The following is a 17,793-nucleotide window of genomic DNA, read 5'->3' as shown; positions in this document are numbered from 1 at the left end:
GCGTACAATGTCGTAAGTCTGCATGATAACTTTGCTTTGATGCCACAAAACTCAACATTTTTCTTTCCGAACGTGATAACAAGAGCCGAATGGGACTGAGCCTGTGTCAGTGAACAAAGCTGTCCTCCTAGAATTGTAATCAAAGCTAATACCCGGTAACTTAAGTCGCAGCTTTTTGGTCCGAGGCACTGAGGGTAGAGGGTGCGAGAAGGGGTGGGGGGGCACATAGGATGGAGATATTAATCTCTAGTGCCTGAACTTAAATCAAATAACAGTCTCCAACCTTCCATTATCCACCCAGACACTGCCTTCTAATGCATCTTAAATCCTCAAACGATCAACAAAGGAAAAAACAAGCCTCTCATTTGGGAGGAGGCTGCCAGACAAAATGTCCCCCCTAATCCTAATAAATATTGTTCTTTTTCCATTGACTTTGAAGATTGAATTAGTTCAAGTGTTGGTGTTGGACGAGGGTGTATGATTTCAAATAACACCGGGCACAGTTTGTTGCCCCCTGCTTCCAGTCACGCGTGTATTACCAAACAATGCATTAAGTTTCCCCGAGCTGATTATATTACAGAAAACCAATAAACATTCATATAAATCACGGGCGTGTAAAGTGTTAAATCAAGCCTAATAGGATTAACATCAACAGATATTGTGGCGGCCCGCTGCTGAGGTTGTCAGGCCGATGGTTAAAAGCCTGAGCTGCAGCCGGCTGGACGGGATGTAGAGAACCTTCCTCTCGCATTAACTCGGGCCAGGACAAAAGGTAGAGTCAGGCCTTGAAGGCTGCGTTTCTTTTGAAAAACCAACACACACGCGCACACACAAAATATTTGATCTTTCAAAGGAGCTAATATCTTGTAGTGACACCTGTGTTTAAATGGGTGGAGTTGTATCAATATGGGTGGGGTGCTGAAACTTTTGATCTTTTCATACTCGCAGAATCCTACGGGATACGAGTATGAGCAGGATTACTGGTGGGGGGGGGCAGAAAGAGCGAAGAGTTGGAGTCTGCTGCTCTGTTTGAGGCGCAGATCGCGAGCGGCCTTATGAGAAGAGCAATTAAAATCAAATCGTGCAGCCATCTTGGCTTAAATAAAGGTGTTTCTATGGCAGGGTGTGCACGGTAAACCCAAAACAGGCCCGATTAACTCTGCCTCCACGTCACCGGGGAACAGCTTATCCAGATGTGCGGGTCAGTCCGCCAGCCTGTAAAGTTGCGCCTCCTCAATTACCGCTGGCACCGCTTTTCAGCCGCTTCAGCAGTCTGGCCGCAGAGTTCACTTCTCCGTAGCGCCGGGGTGCTCGACAAAAACGCCTTCCTGCGTTGATCACAGACACCGAGCCAAGAATAATGAAGCGGCCGATGCTGGCCGGGCATGAATCGGCGACAGGATGACGGGTGAGCCCCGCAGCTGCTGCGGAGGATGCGCGTTGTGAATTTCGGTGAATTATTCAATAAATACTTCGACGCTATGTACGCTACATATGTCCGGCACCGACTGCGTCTGCCATGACCAGCTGGCCACCAATATGGCTCCCGCTGTCAGAGAGTGGCCAAACACCCAGGCAATTCCATTACAGCCTGGGCGCGCTGAAGAAGTTCCAAGATCCGTTCATTAATTGTCTGTGTGAAGTTGTAGGCAAAGCATAATGGGAGTCAAGGCCCCCCCCTACTCTCGAGCTTGTGCTGGTGAGAGGGACTAATGTGCTCCTCATTCAAAAGGAGACATCACCTCATTGCGCCCGGCACTAGAGAAATACATGAACTTTAACAAAAGGGGGGTTCAAGCAATTGGCGGCACTGAGGCAGGCGGTCGCTCGGCGCGGCGAGGAGAGAGTGAGCGAGAGGAGAAGGAGGAAGACAAAGGGGAAGCAGAAGGAGAAAACTCTCAGCGTAATTGCAACCCCTCTCCCCAAACTGTTAACTACAACAGTCATTAACTGTAACAGCACCTTGGCTACTGCAGTCATAGCAAATTAGTCCCCCACAATGACGGACGAGAAGACCTGCGTTTCGCCTCCGTGGAGCACGGCGCGCCTTCGAAGACGGCAAAAACCGGTGGACGCGGCTGTGACGTCCTGGTTTTTACCGACAAACAAAGCAGGATTTGCAAAGTGTGTTTGCATAGTTGGGACAAAATGACCATAAAAGCGCATATATTTGTTAATCAGATTCAGGTTGGCACACCTCGCGTGCAATGGCACAGATGCTGCCCTGCGTCTCCCCGCGTCGGCCTGAGGACAATGGGACGGGTGTGACTGGATACAAGGGCGGCGATTTTTTCCATTTACGTTATAATGATCTCTGACAGGTGCTCTAAAGGCAAACACTTTATTTGTTTTAGTGGTGATGAAGGAACAATTAAACAAAGAAGGCTTCTGTTTAAACTTGTAATTGTGTCTGTTTGCCAAAGGCATGAGGGTATTTGCTGAAATTCAGAGAGAAATTAAGCAAAGGACAACGTCTTTTCTCGTGGCTCATAGGAAAACCTTCCTGGCTCCGCTTCCTTTTATTCAAACAGTCGGCTCTTTGCTTTGGAATTCATGCTGAGCTGTAGCTTGGGGCCGTTCTGTGTGGGGGGCAGGGGGCTGTACCTTCCTCCCTTTTTCGCTGGTTTCCTTCGTGCGTGTGTGTGTGTGTGTGTGTGTGACGGACCCGTGACCTGTCCAGGATGCGTCTGTCCCCGTCTCTCATCTGGTGACAGCTTGGTTAGGCCTTGATGAGCAACCTTTCAGAAAAACAAGTCTCCAAATCCCTTTCCAGAGTTTTTCCCGAGACCCTGACACGCTGCTCTGAACTGAAGATGCCTATTTTCAACAGCGACCGACTCCGGTTCAACACCAATGCTAACAAGACCAAACTTTTTCAAATTGCCTCTCTCATTTACGCCTCTCTGGATTTTTAATTATCCTGACAAAGAGCTCAGAAAGCCACTTCTCATCCCCCTCTCTCCGAGCCTGACAGCCAGGTTGAGATTCCTCACCTGTCCAACATGGGAGCTGCACCTGTCACCGTGCACTTAATCACACTAGGGCCAGCGCGGAGCCCAGACGCCGCACAGCGGCACTCCGCGCGCACGTTCGCACACACAGAAGCGCGGACACGCGTGGAAAAATTAAAATGAACTTTCTCGCCACCTATGGGGGAAGTAGAGGGTGGATGGTGATGATGGTGGGGGCGGTGGCGGTGGGGGGGAAGAAAAGTTGTCATTTTGCAACTCCTCATTAATATTCCGAGGTTAAGAGCTTTTCAGCGAAACGTAATTAATTGAGCCCGGGCCTGACAGTAAACAAGCAATTTCAAATTAAAGCGAAATGACAGCGGCGTCATTTGTTAAAAACGTGCAGGGCCCCCCGATTTTGGCGACAGATAAATGAGGGAAAATGTTAAGGAGGGAGAAAGTGATGAAGATATTAATCTTCACCTGTCTGTGTCAGTGTGCCACTCATTGCTGCAATGTTGTTCTCCATCCTCTGCAGATGCTTCTTGTCCTCTCGGCTGCCCATAATGAGGGGAAGGATGTATTTCTGCAATTAAAAGCATGGCACAATATTACACTTCTCTCTGCCGGGAAGAGGCAGAAAGATGAGAGCAGACGAGGCCTATGACACCGTACCATGCTGCGGTATACGTTGGGATTCTGGACAATTGCCTGATTGTCTTACAGAGTTGATTAGATAAAAGCTTTTCAGCAGCGGTGCGTTCAAGAATCCCGTTCAAGTACATGTGCACAAAACTACTGTCTGATTGAACCAGTGAGAAAAGTGGATATTGCAACAATTCACTTTTTTAGGCGCTTCCCAAGTATGACTGACAAGTATTTTTAGACCGACGTTTATATTTTCCATTGGAAAACAACAACAGGAAAAAAGAATGCAAAGATGACACTTTTGAATTGAGAAGTAAACAGACTGAACTGCACAGACAAAGGTACAAATGCAGCGCCTGAAACATATTTGCTATAAATTCAGCCAGAAAGAGACAGCGGCATGCAGGGAAAACATTATGGCAGGCACTGAAATAGTCTCCCAAAACCAAAAACAATGCAATGTTTATTGTCTCTCTGCCGCTAAATAAACAACTCTACCGAAATGATAGCAGGTCTGAGGGCCAAATGAGCATGTTTTTATCCACTGAATGAATAAAACCAGACGATGGGAAGCACGTGGCTCTTGTTGTTTCATTCTCAAGCTTGGAGCTGAGCTCTACAGAGCTCTATCCACACGTGTGTGATCCTGGCCGGCCTCGCTGACCTGGCCTGTCATTCAGAAATATCTGCTCATCTTTGTAGTGGCAACTTTGCATAAAGATTACTTCAGTGCAAGCAGCAGTGCCACCTGCGCCTGTTTTTCTCTCCAGCCAAGGTGGCACGCGGCCACGCGATCACAAGTAATAAACACTTTTTAGAGAAAAAGATTAAATGAGTGTCAACACGTGGTAATTAATAAGTGGGTTGCTGGGAATCTGCTGTTTACAAGGTGTGCCGCAACATAAATAAAGTGAGGGCAGAAGCTTGGGCATATGGTGCGACTGGCGCTTCTTGCCAGTGACATGACAGCAACCTGTGCCGTCCCGCCAGGGAATCCCGCTTCCCAGATGACCAGTGGCTGGTAAACACTGCTGCACCAAGGAAAGAAGGGAGTGGAAGAGCCTGGCTTTGCATCGGTGGAAGGCCGCGGCAGGGACAGGGGAGGTGGAGAGGCTGAGCATGTGCAACAATGTGAAAGGCAGACGGGGTCAGCTAGGCAGATATGTAGTAGATGTACGTTCTCTTCTTCTCTCGCACACATACGGGGGAGAACTGCCATCTCTGGGCGAGCTCCCGCGCTCCTCTAAAATGAGAGTAATGGCTTCCACATGCCACTCAGTCTGCTGCTAACAACCACTGTGGGATTAATATCACCGGGGAAAAGAGGCCTCGCGAGCTTATGTTGGAGGGCTGCTAAGCCTGTTAAAAACCAGAGTGATGTTTTTGTGAAGGATGTTGAAAATGGCTGTTGTGCTGCGTTAGCAACTAAATTCGTTTGAAGGAAAGAAATATTCATGCATACGTCTCTAAGAGGAGCAGTGATGGGGAAGTTGAAAAGGAGTTCAAATGAGCTCATTCTCTGACATGAAACGGGGCGGGTTTAACAACAAGAGTAAAGCGGTGCTGTGTACTGCAGAGACACCTTCTAATGCAAAATAACATTAATCATAAAGCAGATGCCGTTGCTAAGCATACTAATCTAAAAGTAATATCAGGGAGACGCTGTGCTAACAAATCTAAGGATGCAGAGCGTAATGTATTACAAAATTTAAAACCGGAAAAACAAAGTCAATAAGGAGATATAGTCAAGAGGGCAAGGGAACAAGGATGCGACTTACTTTGTAGAGTTGATGGAAGCCAACAGCGATGCCCACCATAATGATGGTGAGGGCACCGTAATCCCTCCATCTGTAGCCTGCTGGACCTGCAGAGGAAGACAAATCATGTGAACAAAGTACAGCGCTGACCCGCTGACTGATTTACTTTAAGTTTAATTCAGTTAAATGCATCCTTAAGAGAACACTTCCCACACCTCTGGTACATCAATCTGTGACGGACATGAAACTAACTGACCCAAAACAGTGCATCAACTCTACCTTCCTGCTGCAGGGGCTGGAGCGCATGCCTGTTTCTTTCAGTTCACGCGTCATAAGACCGATGGTTCCAACCGTCCTCGTGAGGCTTGCATTTAAATTTGTTTTTTCAACTAAGCTTTCAGATGTTGTCCTAAAAATGTAAGTAATTGCTGAGAGACTCAAGTTGTGGATAGATCCATTTATTGGGCTGCAGCTTTTACAGGCTGTATTTTAAGACCAGTTACATCACAGGAATGCAACCGAGGTAGCTGTTTATTGCCTCTATCAGTATGATCATCAGTATTGTTCCCGCCCATTTACAACACGGTGACCCAACACAGAGCAAGTGTAGAGGACACTTCAAGTTTCTACTCACTCATATAGCTAAAGAGAAATCTGCGTACAGCTGATTGGTGACACCAGGGTAAAGCAGAGAGAACTATCACAAAACAAAACTTCCCAAAGGTGTATCTGCTGCCCTCTAGCCACAGTCTGCAGCATGAATATTAGCTCTCCCTCCTGTTAATGTTTTAGATGCTTTAGATGGGGTTCTTGGTGGAGTCATGTAGCATATGATGCCTCCAGCACCTGAAAGCAGCTGATAAGGGTATTTTTGGATCCAATGGGAGAATTTGGCCAAACATCTTTATCTTTGTGTCTGAGATGAGGTTAAACGTCAGGTTCTGCCTGCTGATGACAGTCGAGACAATATTCCATAAAATGCAAAATTACCAGGAAATCATAAACATTTGAATAAAGGTTTGTGCAGTCAATGTGCACGATGCAAAATACTGCAAATTACAGTTGTCGCATCTTTAGCCATCAAACAAATGCTGTAAAAACTGAACTTCAGTTAAAGTCTAGAAATGCTTCAACAAGAAATAAATAATCCTGATATTCCACAAGTGGATTAATTTCATGAAAGTTCGTGAGTGCTCCAGATGCAACATGAGATCTGCTGTCGTATCACACTCCACGGTCAATTTTCACTCGGAATTCCATTTTATTCCACTCCCTCAAGGACAGGCTTCATCATCTCCACAGCACTCAGGCATGAACTTGTAACCTTTAGTATCAAAAGAATTTTGAATCATTCCCCAGCATCCATATGGTAACCACATAAATTTGGGTCTTCATCAACATTATAGCTGCGATAGATTGTCAGCTATCCCAGAATACCGTGCTTTTGAAAGGCCTGGAAGTCCTTGGCACAGATGGTTGACCCTGAACGAGCCCCACTGCATCACGAGGGGTCTCCACTTGAACCCCCCCCTCCCTGCGGTTAGGCTCTCTCTTCTTTCTCCGTCTCTCCCTTTTTCCCCTCGACCACTTCCACTCTGCCATCTTCCTTTTTTTATTTGGTCACTTAAGCTGTGGAACTGTAGTCTCCATCCCCCGTTTTTCCAATCTCCTCTCAAATTTATTGGGTTCAGTGGAGGCCTTCCTGTCCTTCTACCGTGTGGAAATAGAGATCAGAGTATCCATTACTTCGACAGAGATGGATGCGGGTCTCTGTGCACCGTCCCCATAACAAGGACATCAAAGGGAGGTAGCCCCCTCTTTTCAGCATGACCCCCCATACAAGACTCCCCGCTCTCACCTCATTATGCAGCTCCCTTATAGCCATTTTGATATAAAACCTCCACTATGGACGGAGAGCCACGAGTCTCCCTAACTACATGGCCATCCCATCAACATCACTTTCATTACAAAACATGAGATGCCAGGGGAGTCAAGGACAGTGTGGTAATAAATGAGGGTGGAATACATCTGGAATCATTGTCATGTGGGTTAAGCGTTGCGCGGACTTCATTCTGCATTGGTAAATCAGTGGACAGCACTCATAACCTCCTGAGGTAATAAAGCTACAGGCTGAAGTGTGGGGTCTTAGCTGGGTGAAAGCCCCCCCCCCAAACACAACAGGAAGAGGCACGCATGCTCTTGTCATGTTCCCTGAATCTGTATTCACACATTTTGAACAGCATATGTGTCTGTTATATATGTAAAGGAACAATTTGACTTGTGCTCAGGTTTAAATTAATAACACCAAGAGCGCCCCTCACCCCCCTTCCCCTGTGTGTGAGTGATTGTGACTCACTGTGCGGAACTGGAACCAGCTGAGCAGCGTGGACCGGCTGTGGGAGCCCAACAGGGGTCAAGGGGAGGACTTCTTCTGTGCTGCCTGAACGCTGGATGGCCAGTTGCACCTCGTCATCCGTCAGCCCTGAAACAAAGATGGTCACCTTAAAGAGGCTTTAACGGCTGCGGGTGAATGGCTCTCCAGTCATAATATGTGTAGATGCACCCAAAGCCCCCCCCCACCCCCGCACAAGTTTTAAGTAGAGTCCATTCAATCTTCCCTCTTCTCAAAAACACATTTTCATTTTATAATTCAGAGAGTCCACCGAGAATTCCGGTTTCAGGGGCATCCGTCTTAGGAAGAAGGTGTAAAAAGGTTCAGACAATGAAATCTATTAAGTGCCACCAAAGGCAAAGAAAATAAGAGTCTGTCCACCTCTCCAGTTATATTTCCCAGGTGGAGATTTTATACACCACAGACGGCTAAAATGCATTATTTTAATTTCTTCATTGTAATGTAAATGTATTACATAATTTTGCAAATGCCAATATAATTTAATCTTCAGATCTTTTTAATGATTTTAGTGATGATTAAATTGCAAAAGGCTCCCTGATGGAAAATCAGAAGGGAAGAGATAAAATAAAAATCTAATATTAACACATCCTTTCGTGGTAAGAAAGGATTTTATTTCAGGCGCCATGCGCTGCCGTGGCTACGAGTCTCCTCTTTATGAACATCTTCGTCTAAAACCAGGGAAATGATTACAGCTCTTGATGGACGGCACTAAAAGCTTACATTAGACGGCCAGTGTTTATTGTTTCGGGAAAAATCCAAAATTCTCTGCTACTGAAATATGAGAAATCTCCATATTATAAACCTGCTTAAGTAGCTTAAACAGGTTACGACACTCTAACCGCTCCCTGTACCAACAGATCAACATGGTGAAGAACTGCTGTGATGATTTACCGCACTGCTCACACAATGAGGGGGGGCGTCCCTGCCCCCACCACCGTATTTAACTGCTCCGGGGACTTTGAACGGCCATGAAAATGGTGGAATAATTGAAGGCAAGCGCTGGCCGGCCCGTCGTCTGCCAAGGGGCCTGAGTGCCAGGAAGTGGCGAGCGCCATGTGCCCAGTTTCTGCAGCGTCAAAAAAGCAATAATGTGTCCCCAGACTCCAGATTCATCTGACCACAGCAGACTGCACGGTGGCAGACTATTGAGCGAGGGGGGCGAGGGCTCCGGTGGCTCCCGAAGAGAGGAGGCGAGAACGCGCTTCGCGTTTTCCCTTTCACCTTGAACTCTAAAGCTTTTTAAATCTAAAATAATTCACTTTCAGGCCGCCATCAACCTTAATGTATGTACATCTTAATGGCTGATTGCTTCTTTGATGTCGTTCATGCAGCCTTGCGTTAAAACAAAATACATGGAAATCCCCAATGCTGTTTTCTAGTCAAATTACTGCTCGGTAACTTGGTGCTGCGCTCTGATATGTGAAGACAACAACAAACGAAAGGAGCCTTAGATCCACACAAACAGCGGACAAGGCGGAAGTGGAGTTTTACATATAAAAGGGAAAGGAAAATAAAGGAGGTGTGAAATTTATCGCGGCTTCCAAAACCTGTAGAACGACCCCTGGACCCTCGTTTGAGATCGACCTGTGTGGAGATGAATTCTTTTAAAGACATAAATTACACCTAATGATGACACCGTAAAAAAAGCACAATAATGGAAAGCTATTCTGTATTTCATTATACTGTATTATTTGGTGCACCTGATACACACACAGTGCCTGTTTATGAGTCACCGTATTAGCAGATGCTCAGCCAAAGCATTTGCTTTGACCTTGCCATTCTCATTGGGGCATGAAATTACGGTGCTGGCACCTCGATATTACAGCTATAAATACTGTAAACTGCATATCTGGGCTACGTTTTCTATTGTCTTTCAACATAAACCTGATCGGTATTTATTTAAAGGAAAACCCATTGCTGGTCGCGTTATTTACAGCTCTATTTTCGGCGGCTCATATTCCCTGGCTATTTTTTTAAGGGCAAAGAGGGAGCAAGGCTCTTACGTTAAATCTATTTTTCCAATTCTGGCAATTCTGAACTTTATGGGTCAGCACTAAAACTGGACAGCCAATTATAAAAATTGCTTACTAAAATATTTTTGGTGGTAAAAGGTGTTGTCAAGAGTTATTCCCACTGTTGGTCTGAATTATCAAATTGCCCTTGGGTGAAAATTACTTACATTTTAAATATGGTATTAAAAGCACGGCCGGGGTCATAGAGATGGAGGTCAGTGGTTATTGAAAGTACGACTTCCTGTTTCTCGTGTTGTGCTCGTGAGTCTGTGTCACCACAACTGCCCGGGGAGGGTAAAAAGGGAATGACCCAAATAATGACCACTCTCATAGAGTATTCATTTATGTATTAAAAGGGGAGCTCTGCTCTCATTTCCCTGCTTTATCGCCTTGTAGTGATGACAAAGTAGGCAAGGCCTAGGCTAGGTGGCGCCGTGGAGTAATTTATAACCACATCAATCCCTTCGCCATCTACGCAGGCCTTGGTCATTGTCATTTTTGTCCGAGAGGTGAGCCGCATAACCCCACTTACAAACGGCATCCTATTAATATCTGGGATGATGAACCTTATCCTTCCTCTTACCTTCAGAGCAGGTATGGTAATACCCCAGCATCCTACCTGTGTTCCCCGTGACCCTCCCTCACCAGACCTCCACTCAGGGTGAAACCTATTAGCATTATTTATTCAACTCAATAACAAATGGCAAGATATAAAAAAAGAAAAAAAGAAAGAAGTCGGGCCATGATTCACGTGTCACAGACACAGGACGGCCTGAGCCCGTTTCTCCAAATTTACCTGCCGTGTGGCAGCGGCGCTTGAAGGTTCTCCGTGTTTGCTTTTAACCGTTGGCGTGGCGTCGGCCGGGGTCAAAGTGACATGTTAAAAGCCCGAAAATGCTGTTGACTTTGTCCAGAGAACTTTTCTTTTGTAATTATGCGTGTAACCGCTAATTGCCTGGGCTAAATGGTGGTGCCTTAATGGGACCTTAATTGTAGAGAACATAGATGGCACAATTCACTAGATGAGGAATTATATTTCAGTCAAACACAATAAAATTTTGTTAATCTTGAACAAGGGAAATTGCCTGGAGATGGATTTAGGCAGAATTCATTTGCCTGCTGCCCCTGAAAGGGAAGCAACAATAACCAAAAGCTAAAACCTGGGGGTTTAAAATCTTGGTTTCTATTGCATCTAAGTGATAAAGTTTCAAGATTTCAGATGGTTGATTCAACAAAGACTCGAGGAGGGCAGCTCCAAATATTAGACTGCATAATTGCCAATTCACGCGCTGAAATTGACAGTTGAAGGAAAACAGAAAATCCCATTTTTGCAATGAATATTGAAACAAACCAGACTATTAAGATCCCTTTAGAAAAAAAGAGCGTGTGTAACCAGAGAGGCACCCTTCGCTGCAGATTAGGGCGCAAACGTGCAGGGAAATAATATGCGGGAGCGAGATTATTGCGTAAAGATTCGGCAACACGTAATCAAAGTAGGCCCTATTTTCCACTTCATCAGCTGTCCAGCGTAAGTAGTGGCAGCAAGAGGAATCCAATTTAAATTCCACTCTGCTGGGAGATGGTATTGTTTCATTTTATGTGTGCTTTGACATTTCTGCCTGTGGATATAGAATAAAAATCCACAAGTATTTACATAAATATGACATTAAACTGTATTAGAAATTAAGACCCGTACATGTGGTGACTATGGGAGGAGGGGGGGTTCCTAGAGCAGGAGGTTAAAAGTATGCACGCCCAAGTATGCACGTAATTGAAATTGTTAGTATTTTGTCCTATATTATGGGTCCTTTTTTGGACTACAATGAAGTTTTATTTGAAATGCTTTTGTCGACCAAAACGACCAAAGTGGAGCAAAGCAGGTAAAGTAGCGAGGTTATAAACCACACCAGTGGGTCACCGGGTCACCGCCGTAGCCTGGAACATGCAGAAGGCAATAAGATGGGAGGCTGCTATCGGGGGTAACTCTGGGGGGGGGGGGACTCAGGAGGGCTGCACCACTGCAGGTCCTCTCAAACCACCATTACTATCCAATGTGCAATTAAAAGTTGCACATTCTCTGTTCTACTCAACAAACGTGAGTGCTAAATAATGAAAAGGGATTCACTATAAACAGTTCTTTCGTGCAGGCTGGGCCTGTTTTATGATGAAAGTAGGTGATGCATGATTAATACGAATGACATCTTTTATTAAAGTACTAAAATCAAAGAGGAAAACAGAACAAAGGGCTGTCAAATAAGCCTGCTGGAGACATTAAGTCAGTAACAAGACACATAAACTAAAATCAAAGCTGTGTTTTTACCACTCCGTACCTACAGAATTCTACCTAAATCGTCACAATCAGCATGCGATATCTGCCTGTACATCTTCATAAGATGGATTAACTCATCGGGGGAAGTTGAGTCTCCGCAGCCGTTCATCAACAAGTGCGCCTCCACTGTTGAGGAGAAGCCATCTCTGGGATCAGATCAGCCCCGTACGCTGCAGCGGGGAGACGAGTACGATGGCGTCTGCCAAAACCACCCCGGGAAAGAATTTGGGATGTGCAGGAGCAGAGGAGGAGGGGAATATGACATCACCGCAGCGTCCAGCTCTGAAAGGTTTCATTCACTCTCCCAGATCAATGAGCTCATGCAAACTGGCGACTCCTGCGTAGATCCACGGTGGGTCCATCTTTCCAAAATACCCGTACATTAAAGTGTCATAAATATTTCACGGGCCCTAAAGTGTGTTAAGAGCAGCTCCGCTCGGCGGAGTTTCTGACAAGGCAGAAAACTGAAAATAAAGAGGCGCTCGGCATGACATCATTCCTGCATTGATGAGGCTTTATCGCATTTGAGGGGATCGACGGTGGATTATGAACATGTCTTAGCTGTCAATAATGAGACGCGAAGGCAGAGAAATTTCAAAAGATATCAAGAGTCATTAGAGCCACATGAGACGTGTGTAGTAACAGCCGGCAACCATGGATTTGGTTTCAGGTTACCTTCCCCGGTCATGGAGCTTTTAGGCTCGTTTTTCACTGTTTGGCCTCTCTAATGCTGCAGGCAGAGTCCCTCAGCTCGCCGTAAGTACAGGACTGTTTTACAAAGAACCGAAATAAAAACACTCAACGTTAAGAGTTTATCTGAGGTAAAGTCACATGCCCGCTCTCTACATATTGCATTAGACTGGCTTTGAGCGATATGCGGTGAAACGCTGCACATTTTCCACCACCGCATTATATTGAACCAACTTAAATGAGTTTAGGGCAATAAAGCAACTTTTATTGCTAGCACAATATTCGGCTAGGTGTCAGAAATAATCTCAATGGGTTGCAGAGAAACTGAAGAGCCAGCAAGCGTTCACACGCAAAAAATACACATGTGCTGCCTTAAATTTATGGTAACGGACAAATGAAGCAAAGGGTTAAAATGCTGGGAGGCAATATTGATAATTCCACTGAAAATGCGGAGGGTGTTTGTCAATATTAATTTTCCTGAACCCAAAGGAGCATCCTAACTGGTGTGTCATTTATTCACAGGGCCTGAATCGTGTACTCTGAAGCCAAATCGACCCCTGTCAGACCCCCGGGGCAAAGAGCTACAGCTGTGACCTTTGACCCTCACACAGCAATGCCCCCCCCCACCCCTTCAAAGATGACATTGAGCACCAAAAACCTGTCGAACCAACACACGCACCGTGATGGTGATGCAGCTTTTTCTCACCTTTTTTCTTCAGGAAGGCTCTTCTGGTGGCCAGCGGACTCTGACGCACCTTCGGGTTCTGGAGAAATTTCACAGCAGTGTTAATCTAGAAGAAGAAGAAGAAGAAGAAGAAGAAGAGCGCCGTTTCAGTTTGTGCAATGGAAGGAAGCGAAGGCGGGGTCGGCGTGAATGCAAAGTTAAAAAAAAAAGGCTCATTCCGAATAGAAACTCATCCTCCCAACATAAATGGATTCCACTTAATAGTTTCTTCCGAGACCCCGCACCCAGCTGTGAGGAAGTTAGACCACCTGACCACTTTCCAGCTAAATGTGGGGAATGACCAAATCAGCAGTTATAAAATTAGCCCATCAAGAGTGCTGGACAAATGGAGGATGGAGCTTAATTTGCTATTACGCTCTTAAAGACAAACTTCCATTCTTAAGTGGGCAGTGGAGGAAAATCTATACTTAATGCAGAGGTGATCATTTGTATCTAATAACTTGAGAATCCTAGGCTCAAAACTTCTGTAATTCTTCCAGTTAAAAACCTGCCGTGATCAAATCAGCCGGCCTGGATGTCGTAATGACTTGAAACGTTAATGCACCAGAACATTAAATAGCATCAGAACAGCAGTAGTTTTAAGTGCACGGCATTCATCGATTCTATTATGTTTTCCTTCGAGATGCACCTTAATTTTCCACCTCGGTTTGCGTTTCCAAGAATTGGAGCAAGAGAGAGACAAAAAAAAAGAAGAGAGAAATGAAAATAGGTCTTCAAACGGCATTAAAACATAAATTTAAAGCGGGCGCCCTGAAGTGGCGCCTGCTAAAGCAGATAAATATGTAAGAACGGGGAGAAAGGAGAAACGCACTGCAGGCGAGGTTTAGATGACTTATTATCGCACCTGTGGTCCCCGTGATTCAATTGTAAAAGTCATCCCTCTAATAGGTTGAAAGGTTTTGATTACTCTTCTTTTCTCTTAGTGTTGAAAGATACAAAGTGATTGAGAGTCCTGCCAGTGGTAATTCGTTTTGGGTAATGCATTGCATATAAGATGAACCCGTTTCAGTCCAAAAGATTTGCAAACTTGTCCGAGACGAGAGGAAGGCGTGGCGGGGGAGCTTCCTCTCGTTGACAAAAAGCGGCTCTGGAAACAAAAATTAAAACTCAAGCTAAATGCCTAAAGACGATCAGTCAAAACACAGCGCTAACAAAAAGATGCACAACTAAGCCAACAAGACTGGGCGACAGTAAAATCTTATTCTAATATTTTCCCAGAGTGATGTGGGGGCCTGTGTGGGGCGATGATCTAATAGAAGAGGAATATGCTGAATGGGCACACTGTGTTTGCGTGGCCTCAAAATTTCAATAGCACAACACAGTCAAGAAATCGTGTCAATGATAATCGGCGTCTCGGTAACGGCGGCGGCTAGCTGGGCGGCGCATTAATGAAGCATGTGTCCATTTGGTTAAAACTGCAGTGGTAGATCTTCGGAGAGAGGAAAAGTGCACTTCTTAGCAGATGACATAGATGCTTTGCACAAGTTCCACCCAACATCTCAATCAATTATAACCACATTGTGCAGGTTTCAGTCTTGTCTTGTTATTGACTTATGGATCAGACCGGTTATAGTGCTGGGTAGCATACAGCTGGGCTTTTAAGGGACTGGGATGCTTAACTACACAAGAAAATAGGACTGGCAGAGTAAAAAAGTAAATACTAGAACGCAAGAGTTTCCTAACTTAAACATACGAATATTCCTCGCTGTACAACAATTAGTCTTTTCCCCTCAAAGCTTCAGTAAAGGGCTGACTGCTAATGCACCAAAGTGCTCCATATTAAGAGCAATAATCTTTACAAACCAGATAGCCAATAGAGTGTCAGGTAAAGCTGGAAAAAGAGGTGAAAACTCAATCATAGGAAGAGATAACATTAACCAACACACTTAAAGAGAGTGGAGTTGATGAACGGACAAGATTACAGCCATGTTATTGAGTTTGAATTGGACAAGACTTTGCACTGCACTTGCCTGAAAATTACCATTGTGATGCCTTGAACTGTGAGAAATGAGGGCAAAATCCAATTACGTTCGAACTGCATGGTTGGGCGCCTGAGGGAATCCGTGTAACCAGTTGTACATATTTGCTGTAACTAGCAATAGCACTTAACTACCACATACATAAGACATATGGAAGTACTGCAGCCAGTTCCAGATCCGAGCAGTTGGAATCTTCACTGGAAGTGCTGACATTCAGCAAGAACCTGTGTTTAAATAAAATATATACATATTTTTTTTTCATTACCTCTGCAGAGGAGGTTGTGACAGTAGCTATTTGTTAGCAAAATGACCCCAAAAGTTAAGAAGTTCAATTTAACCCTTGATCTTCCAAAGCTACAGCAAACAACTCTATTATGTAACCATGTACAGTATTACTGCCGGGTCCAAAGGTCAAAATGCAGAACAAACCAGGTCCTCGGGATATTTCATTCATATTTTAGCTATTTTTTCCCCCAACATGTGCATCTGGTAACTCTTTAAAGTTGATTTGACATTGTGGAGCTCACATTCATCATTTTTGTTGGACTTTTAACAAGTGCATGTCATGAAAAATGACCCCCCAGTCCTTAATCCCCATCATCTATTTCATGTGAAAACACAGTACACATTAGATTTCGTAATGAAGACATTCTGAGAGCATGACAGACCTTAGGTTAGGTGTTAGGGCGCAATGAAGGAGCTAAAAGGAAATCATTAGTAAGTATAGGATTCAGTCTCAGTGTGAATCAATTCATTCCAAATTGCCCTGGTCTGTACATTTGTGGAGAAGTGCCCCTGATATAATAACAAACCTGATAGACACGAGCAAAAATTACGTTAGGCTGGGCTCAAATTTCCCCCCAAACACACATCAGGAGGGCCAAAAGTGAGAGAAAGTGAGAGAGGGCGAAAAATGAAGCTCTATATTAATTTGGTGCTTCCGTGGACGCTTTGCTGTGAGGGGCGGCTGTCTTAAATGACTTAAATGGACGCCTTTGTGATACCAGACCCCAGCCAGAAAGAAAGCCCTAATGCCATCATTGTGTTTCCTTGATGCAGCTAACAGCACTTTTTAATCTTTTTAAAGCATCCTTCTAATTGTAACATCATTCCCTCGTGATGCGACCTTTAGAGGAGGATCCAGGGTCTCGTGGGACCAGCTGTAGGAAACTATTGGCCCCGGCAGACATCAGGAAAGACGTGCGCGCGAACTTTGCTCGTCGGTGTGCGGTTGAAACGGCTGCTACCTTCCTGTATTTTGGGTGTGACTCACAGAGACCGTAACGCGACTGAAATGACGCCTCGAGTAAAAGAACAGAGGGTTGACGACAGCCGCTCATTAACTTTCTGTTCTCGGTGCGTTGCTAAAGTTACAGTAAGTGAAGTCACACTGCCGTTCTTTCCCTTCCTCATAATCTCCCCCAACGGTCAGTCGAACCGTAACGTTTGCAATTAAAAGGTCAACAATTCAGCAGATGAAAAGGGGTCATGGAAAACTCCATTGACATTTGCTCAGTGAGCGTTTAAAAATAACACGCGGCGCTCTGTGGCTGTCACTTTTAGAGGCACGCGAAGGCTGCGAACCTGACATCAAACGTGCATTTTCTTGCTCTGCTTCTGTGAAAGGGGGAGGGCGCTGAACGGAAATTAAGCTAAAAAGAACAAAAAGGCAAAGACCGCGGCTGGAACCGGACATGTTTTCCGCTCAGCCACATTTCCATATCAGGGCTCAGAAGAAGTCAGATGAGTTGGTGGAGCAGTAAAAGAGAAACTGTTAAAACAAACAAACAAACAAACAAACAAACAAACAACGAGGACGCTGAAGACGTGCGTGCTGATAACAACCGTCGAGGTTTCTCTGAGATAACTGCTATTTAACCCCAAAGCCCGGAAAATCAAAGGCAGGAGAGAAAGCATCCGAAGCCAGAGCTGTCACTCCGACACCCCCGCGCAACCAGCGAGACAAATGATTGTTAACTGAAGGTTATCCCCAGCAGGTTGCCCCCCCCCCCAGAGCTTCCCCCAATGCCAAAAGAACAACAACTTCATCAACGGCGGCTCACTTTCACCCGATACCGACGAAAATATTTACAGGGGGCCGCAAATTCCTTTTAATTCAGGTAAAAGTCTAAAACCATGAGTCTGAGAGATGAGGGTCAGCGGAGATTCACCCCTGGCACTTTAGCAGCGGGGGGGGGGGGGGGGGGGGGGGGCAAAACTACTTAGCCACCACAAAACACTGCAGCTCCTTCTCAGCTGCAATCCAGTA

General features: G+C 45.2%; 1 protein-coding gene across 1 annotated transcript in view; it reads right to left on the bottom strand.

The window, feature by feature from the left end:
• The window catches only part of pex14 (peroxisomal biogenesis factor 14), a 36,553-nt gene that overhangs the window by 7,316 nt on the left and 11,444 nt on the right, over positions 1-17,793 (bottom strand). The window contains exons 3-6 of the mRNA XM_011622001.2: positions 13,507-13,591; positions 7,713-7,838; positions 5,378-5,463; positions 3,435-3,537 (exon numbers count right to left, since the gene is read on the bottom strand). Of these exons, the coding sequence (XP_011620303.2) occupies positions 3,435-3,537; positions 5,378-5,463; positions 7,713-7,838; positions 13,507-13,591 (400 nt within the window). The remainder of the gene's footprint in view (positions 1-3,434; positions 3,538-5,377; positions 5,464-7,712; positions 7,839-13,506; positions 13,592-17,793) is intronic.

Source organism: Takifugu rubripes, chromosome 3, assembly GCF_901000725.2.
Source record: "Takifugu rubripes chromosome 3, fTakRub1.2, whole genome shotgun sequence".
Taxonomy (NCBI): Eukaryota; Metazoa; Chordata; class Actinopteri; order Tetraodontiformes; family Tetraodontidae; genus Takifugu; species Takifugu rubripes.
This window is presented reverse-complemented; position numbering and strand designations above follow the sequence as displayed.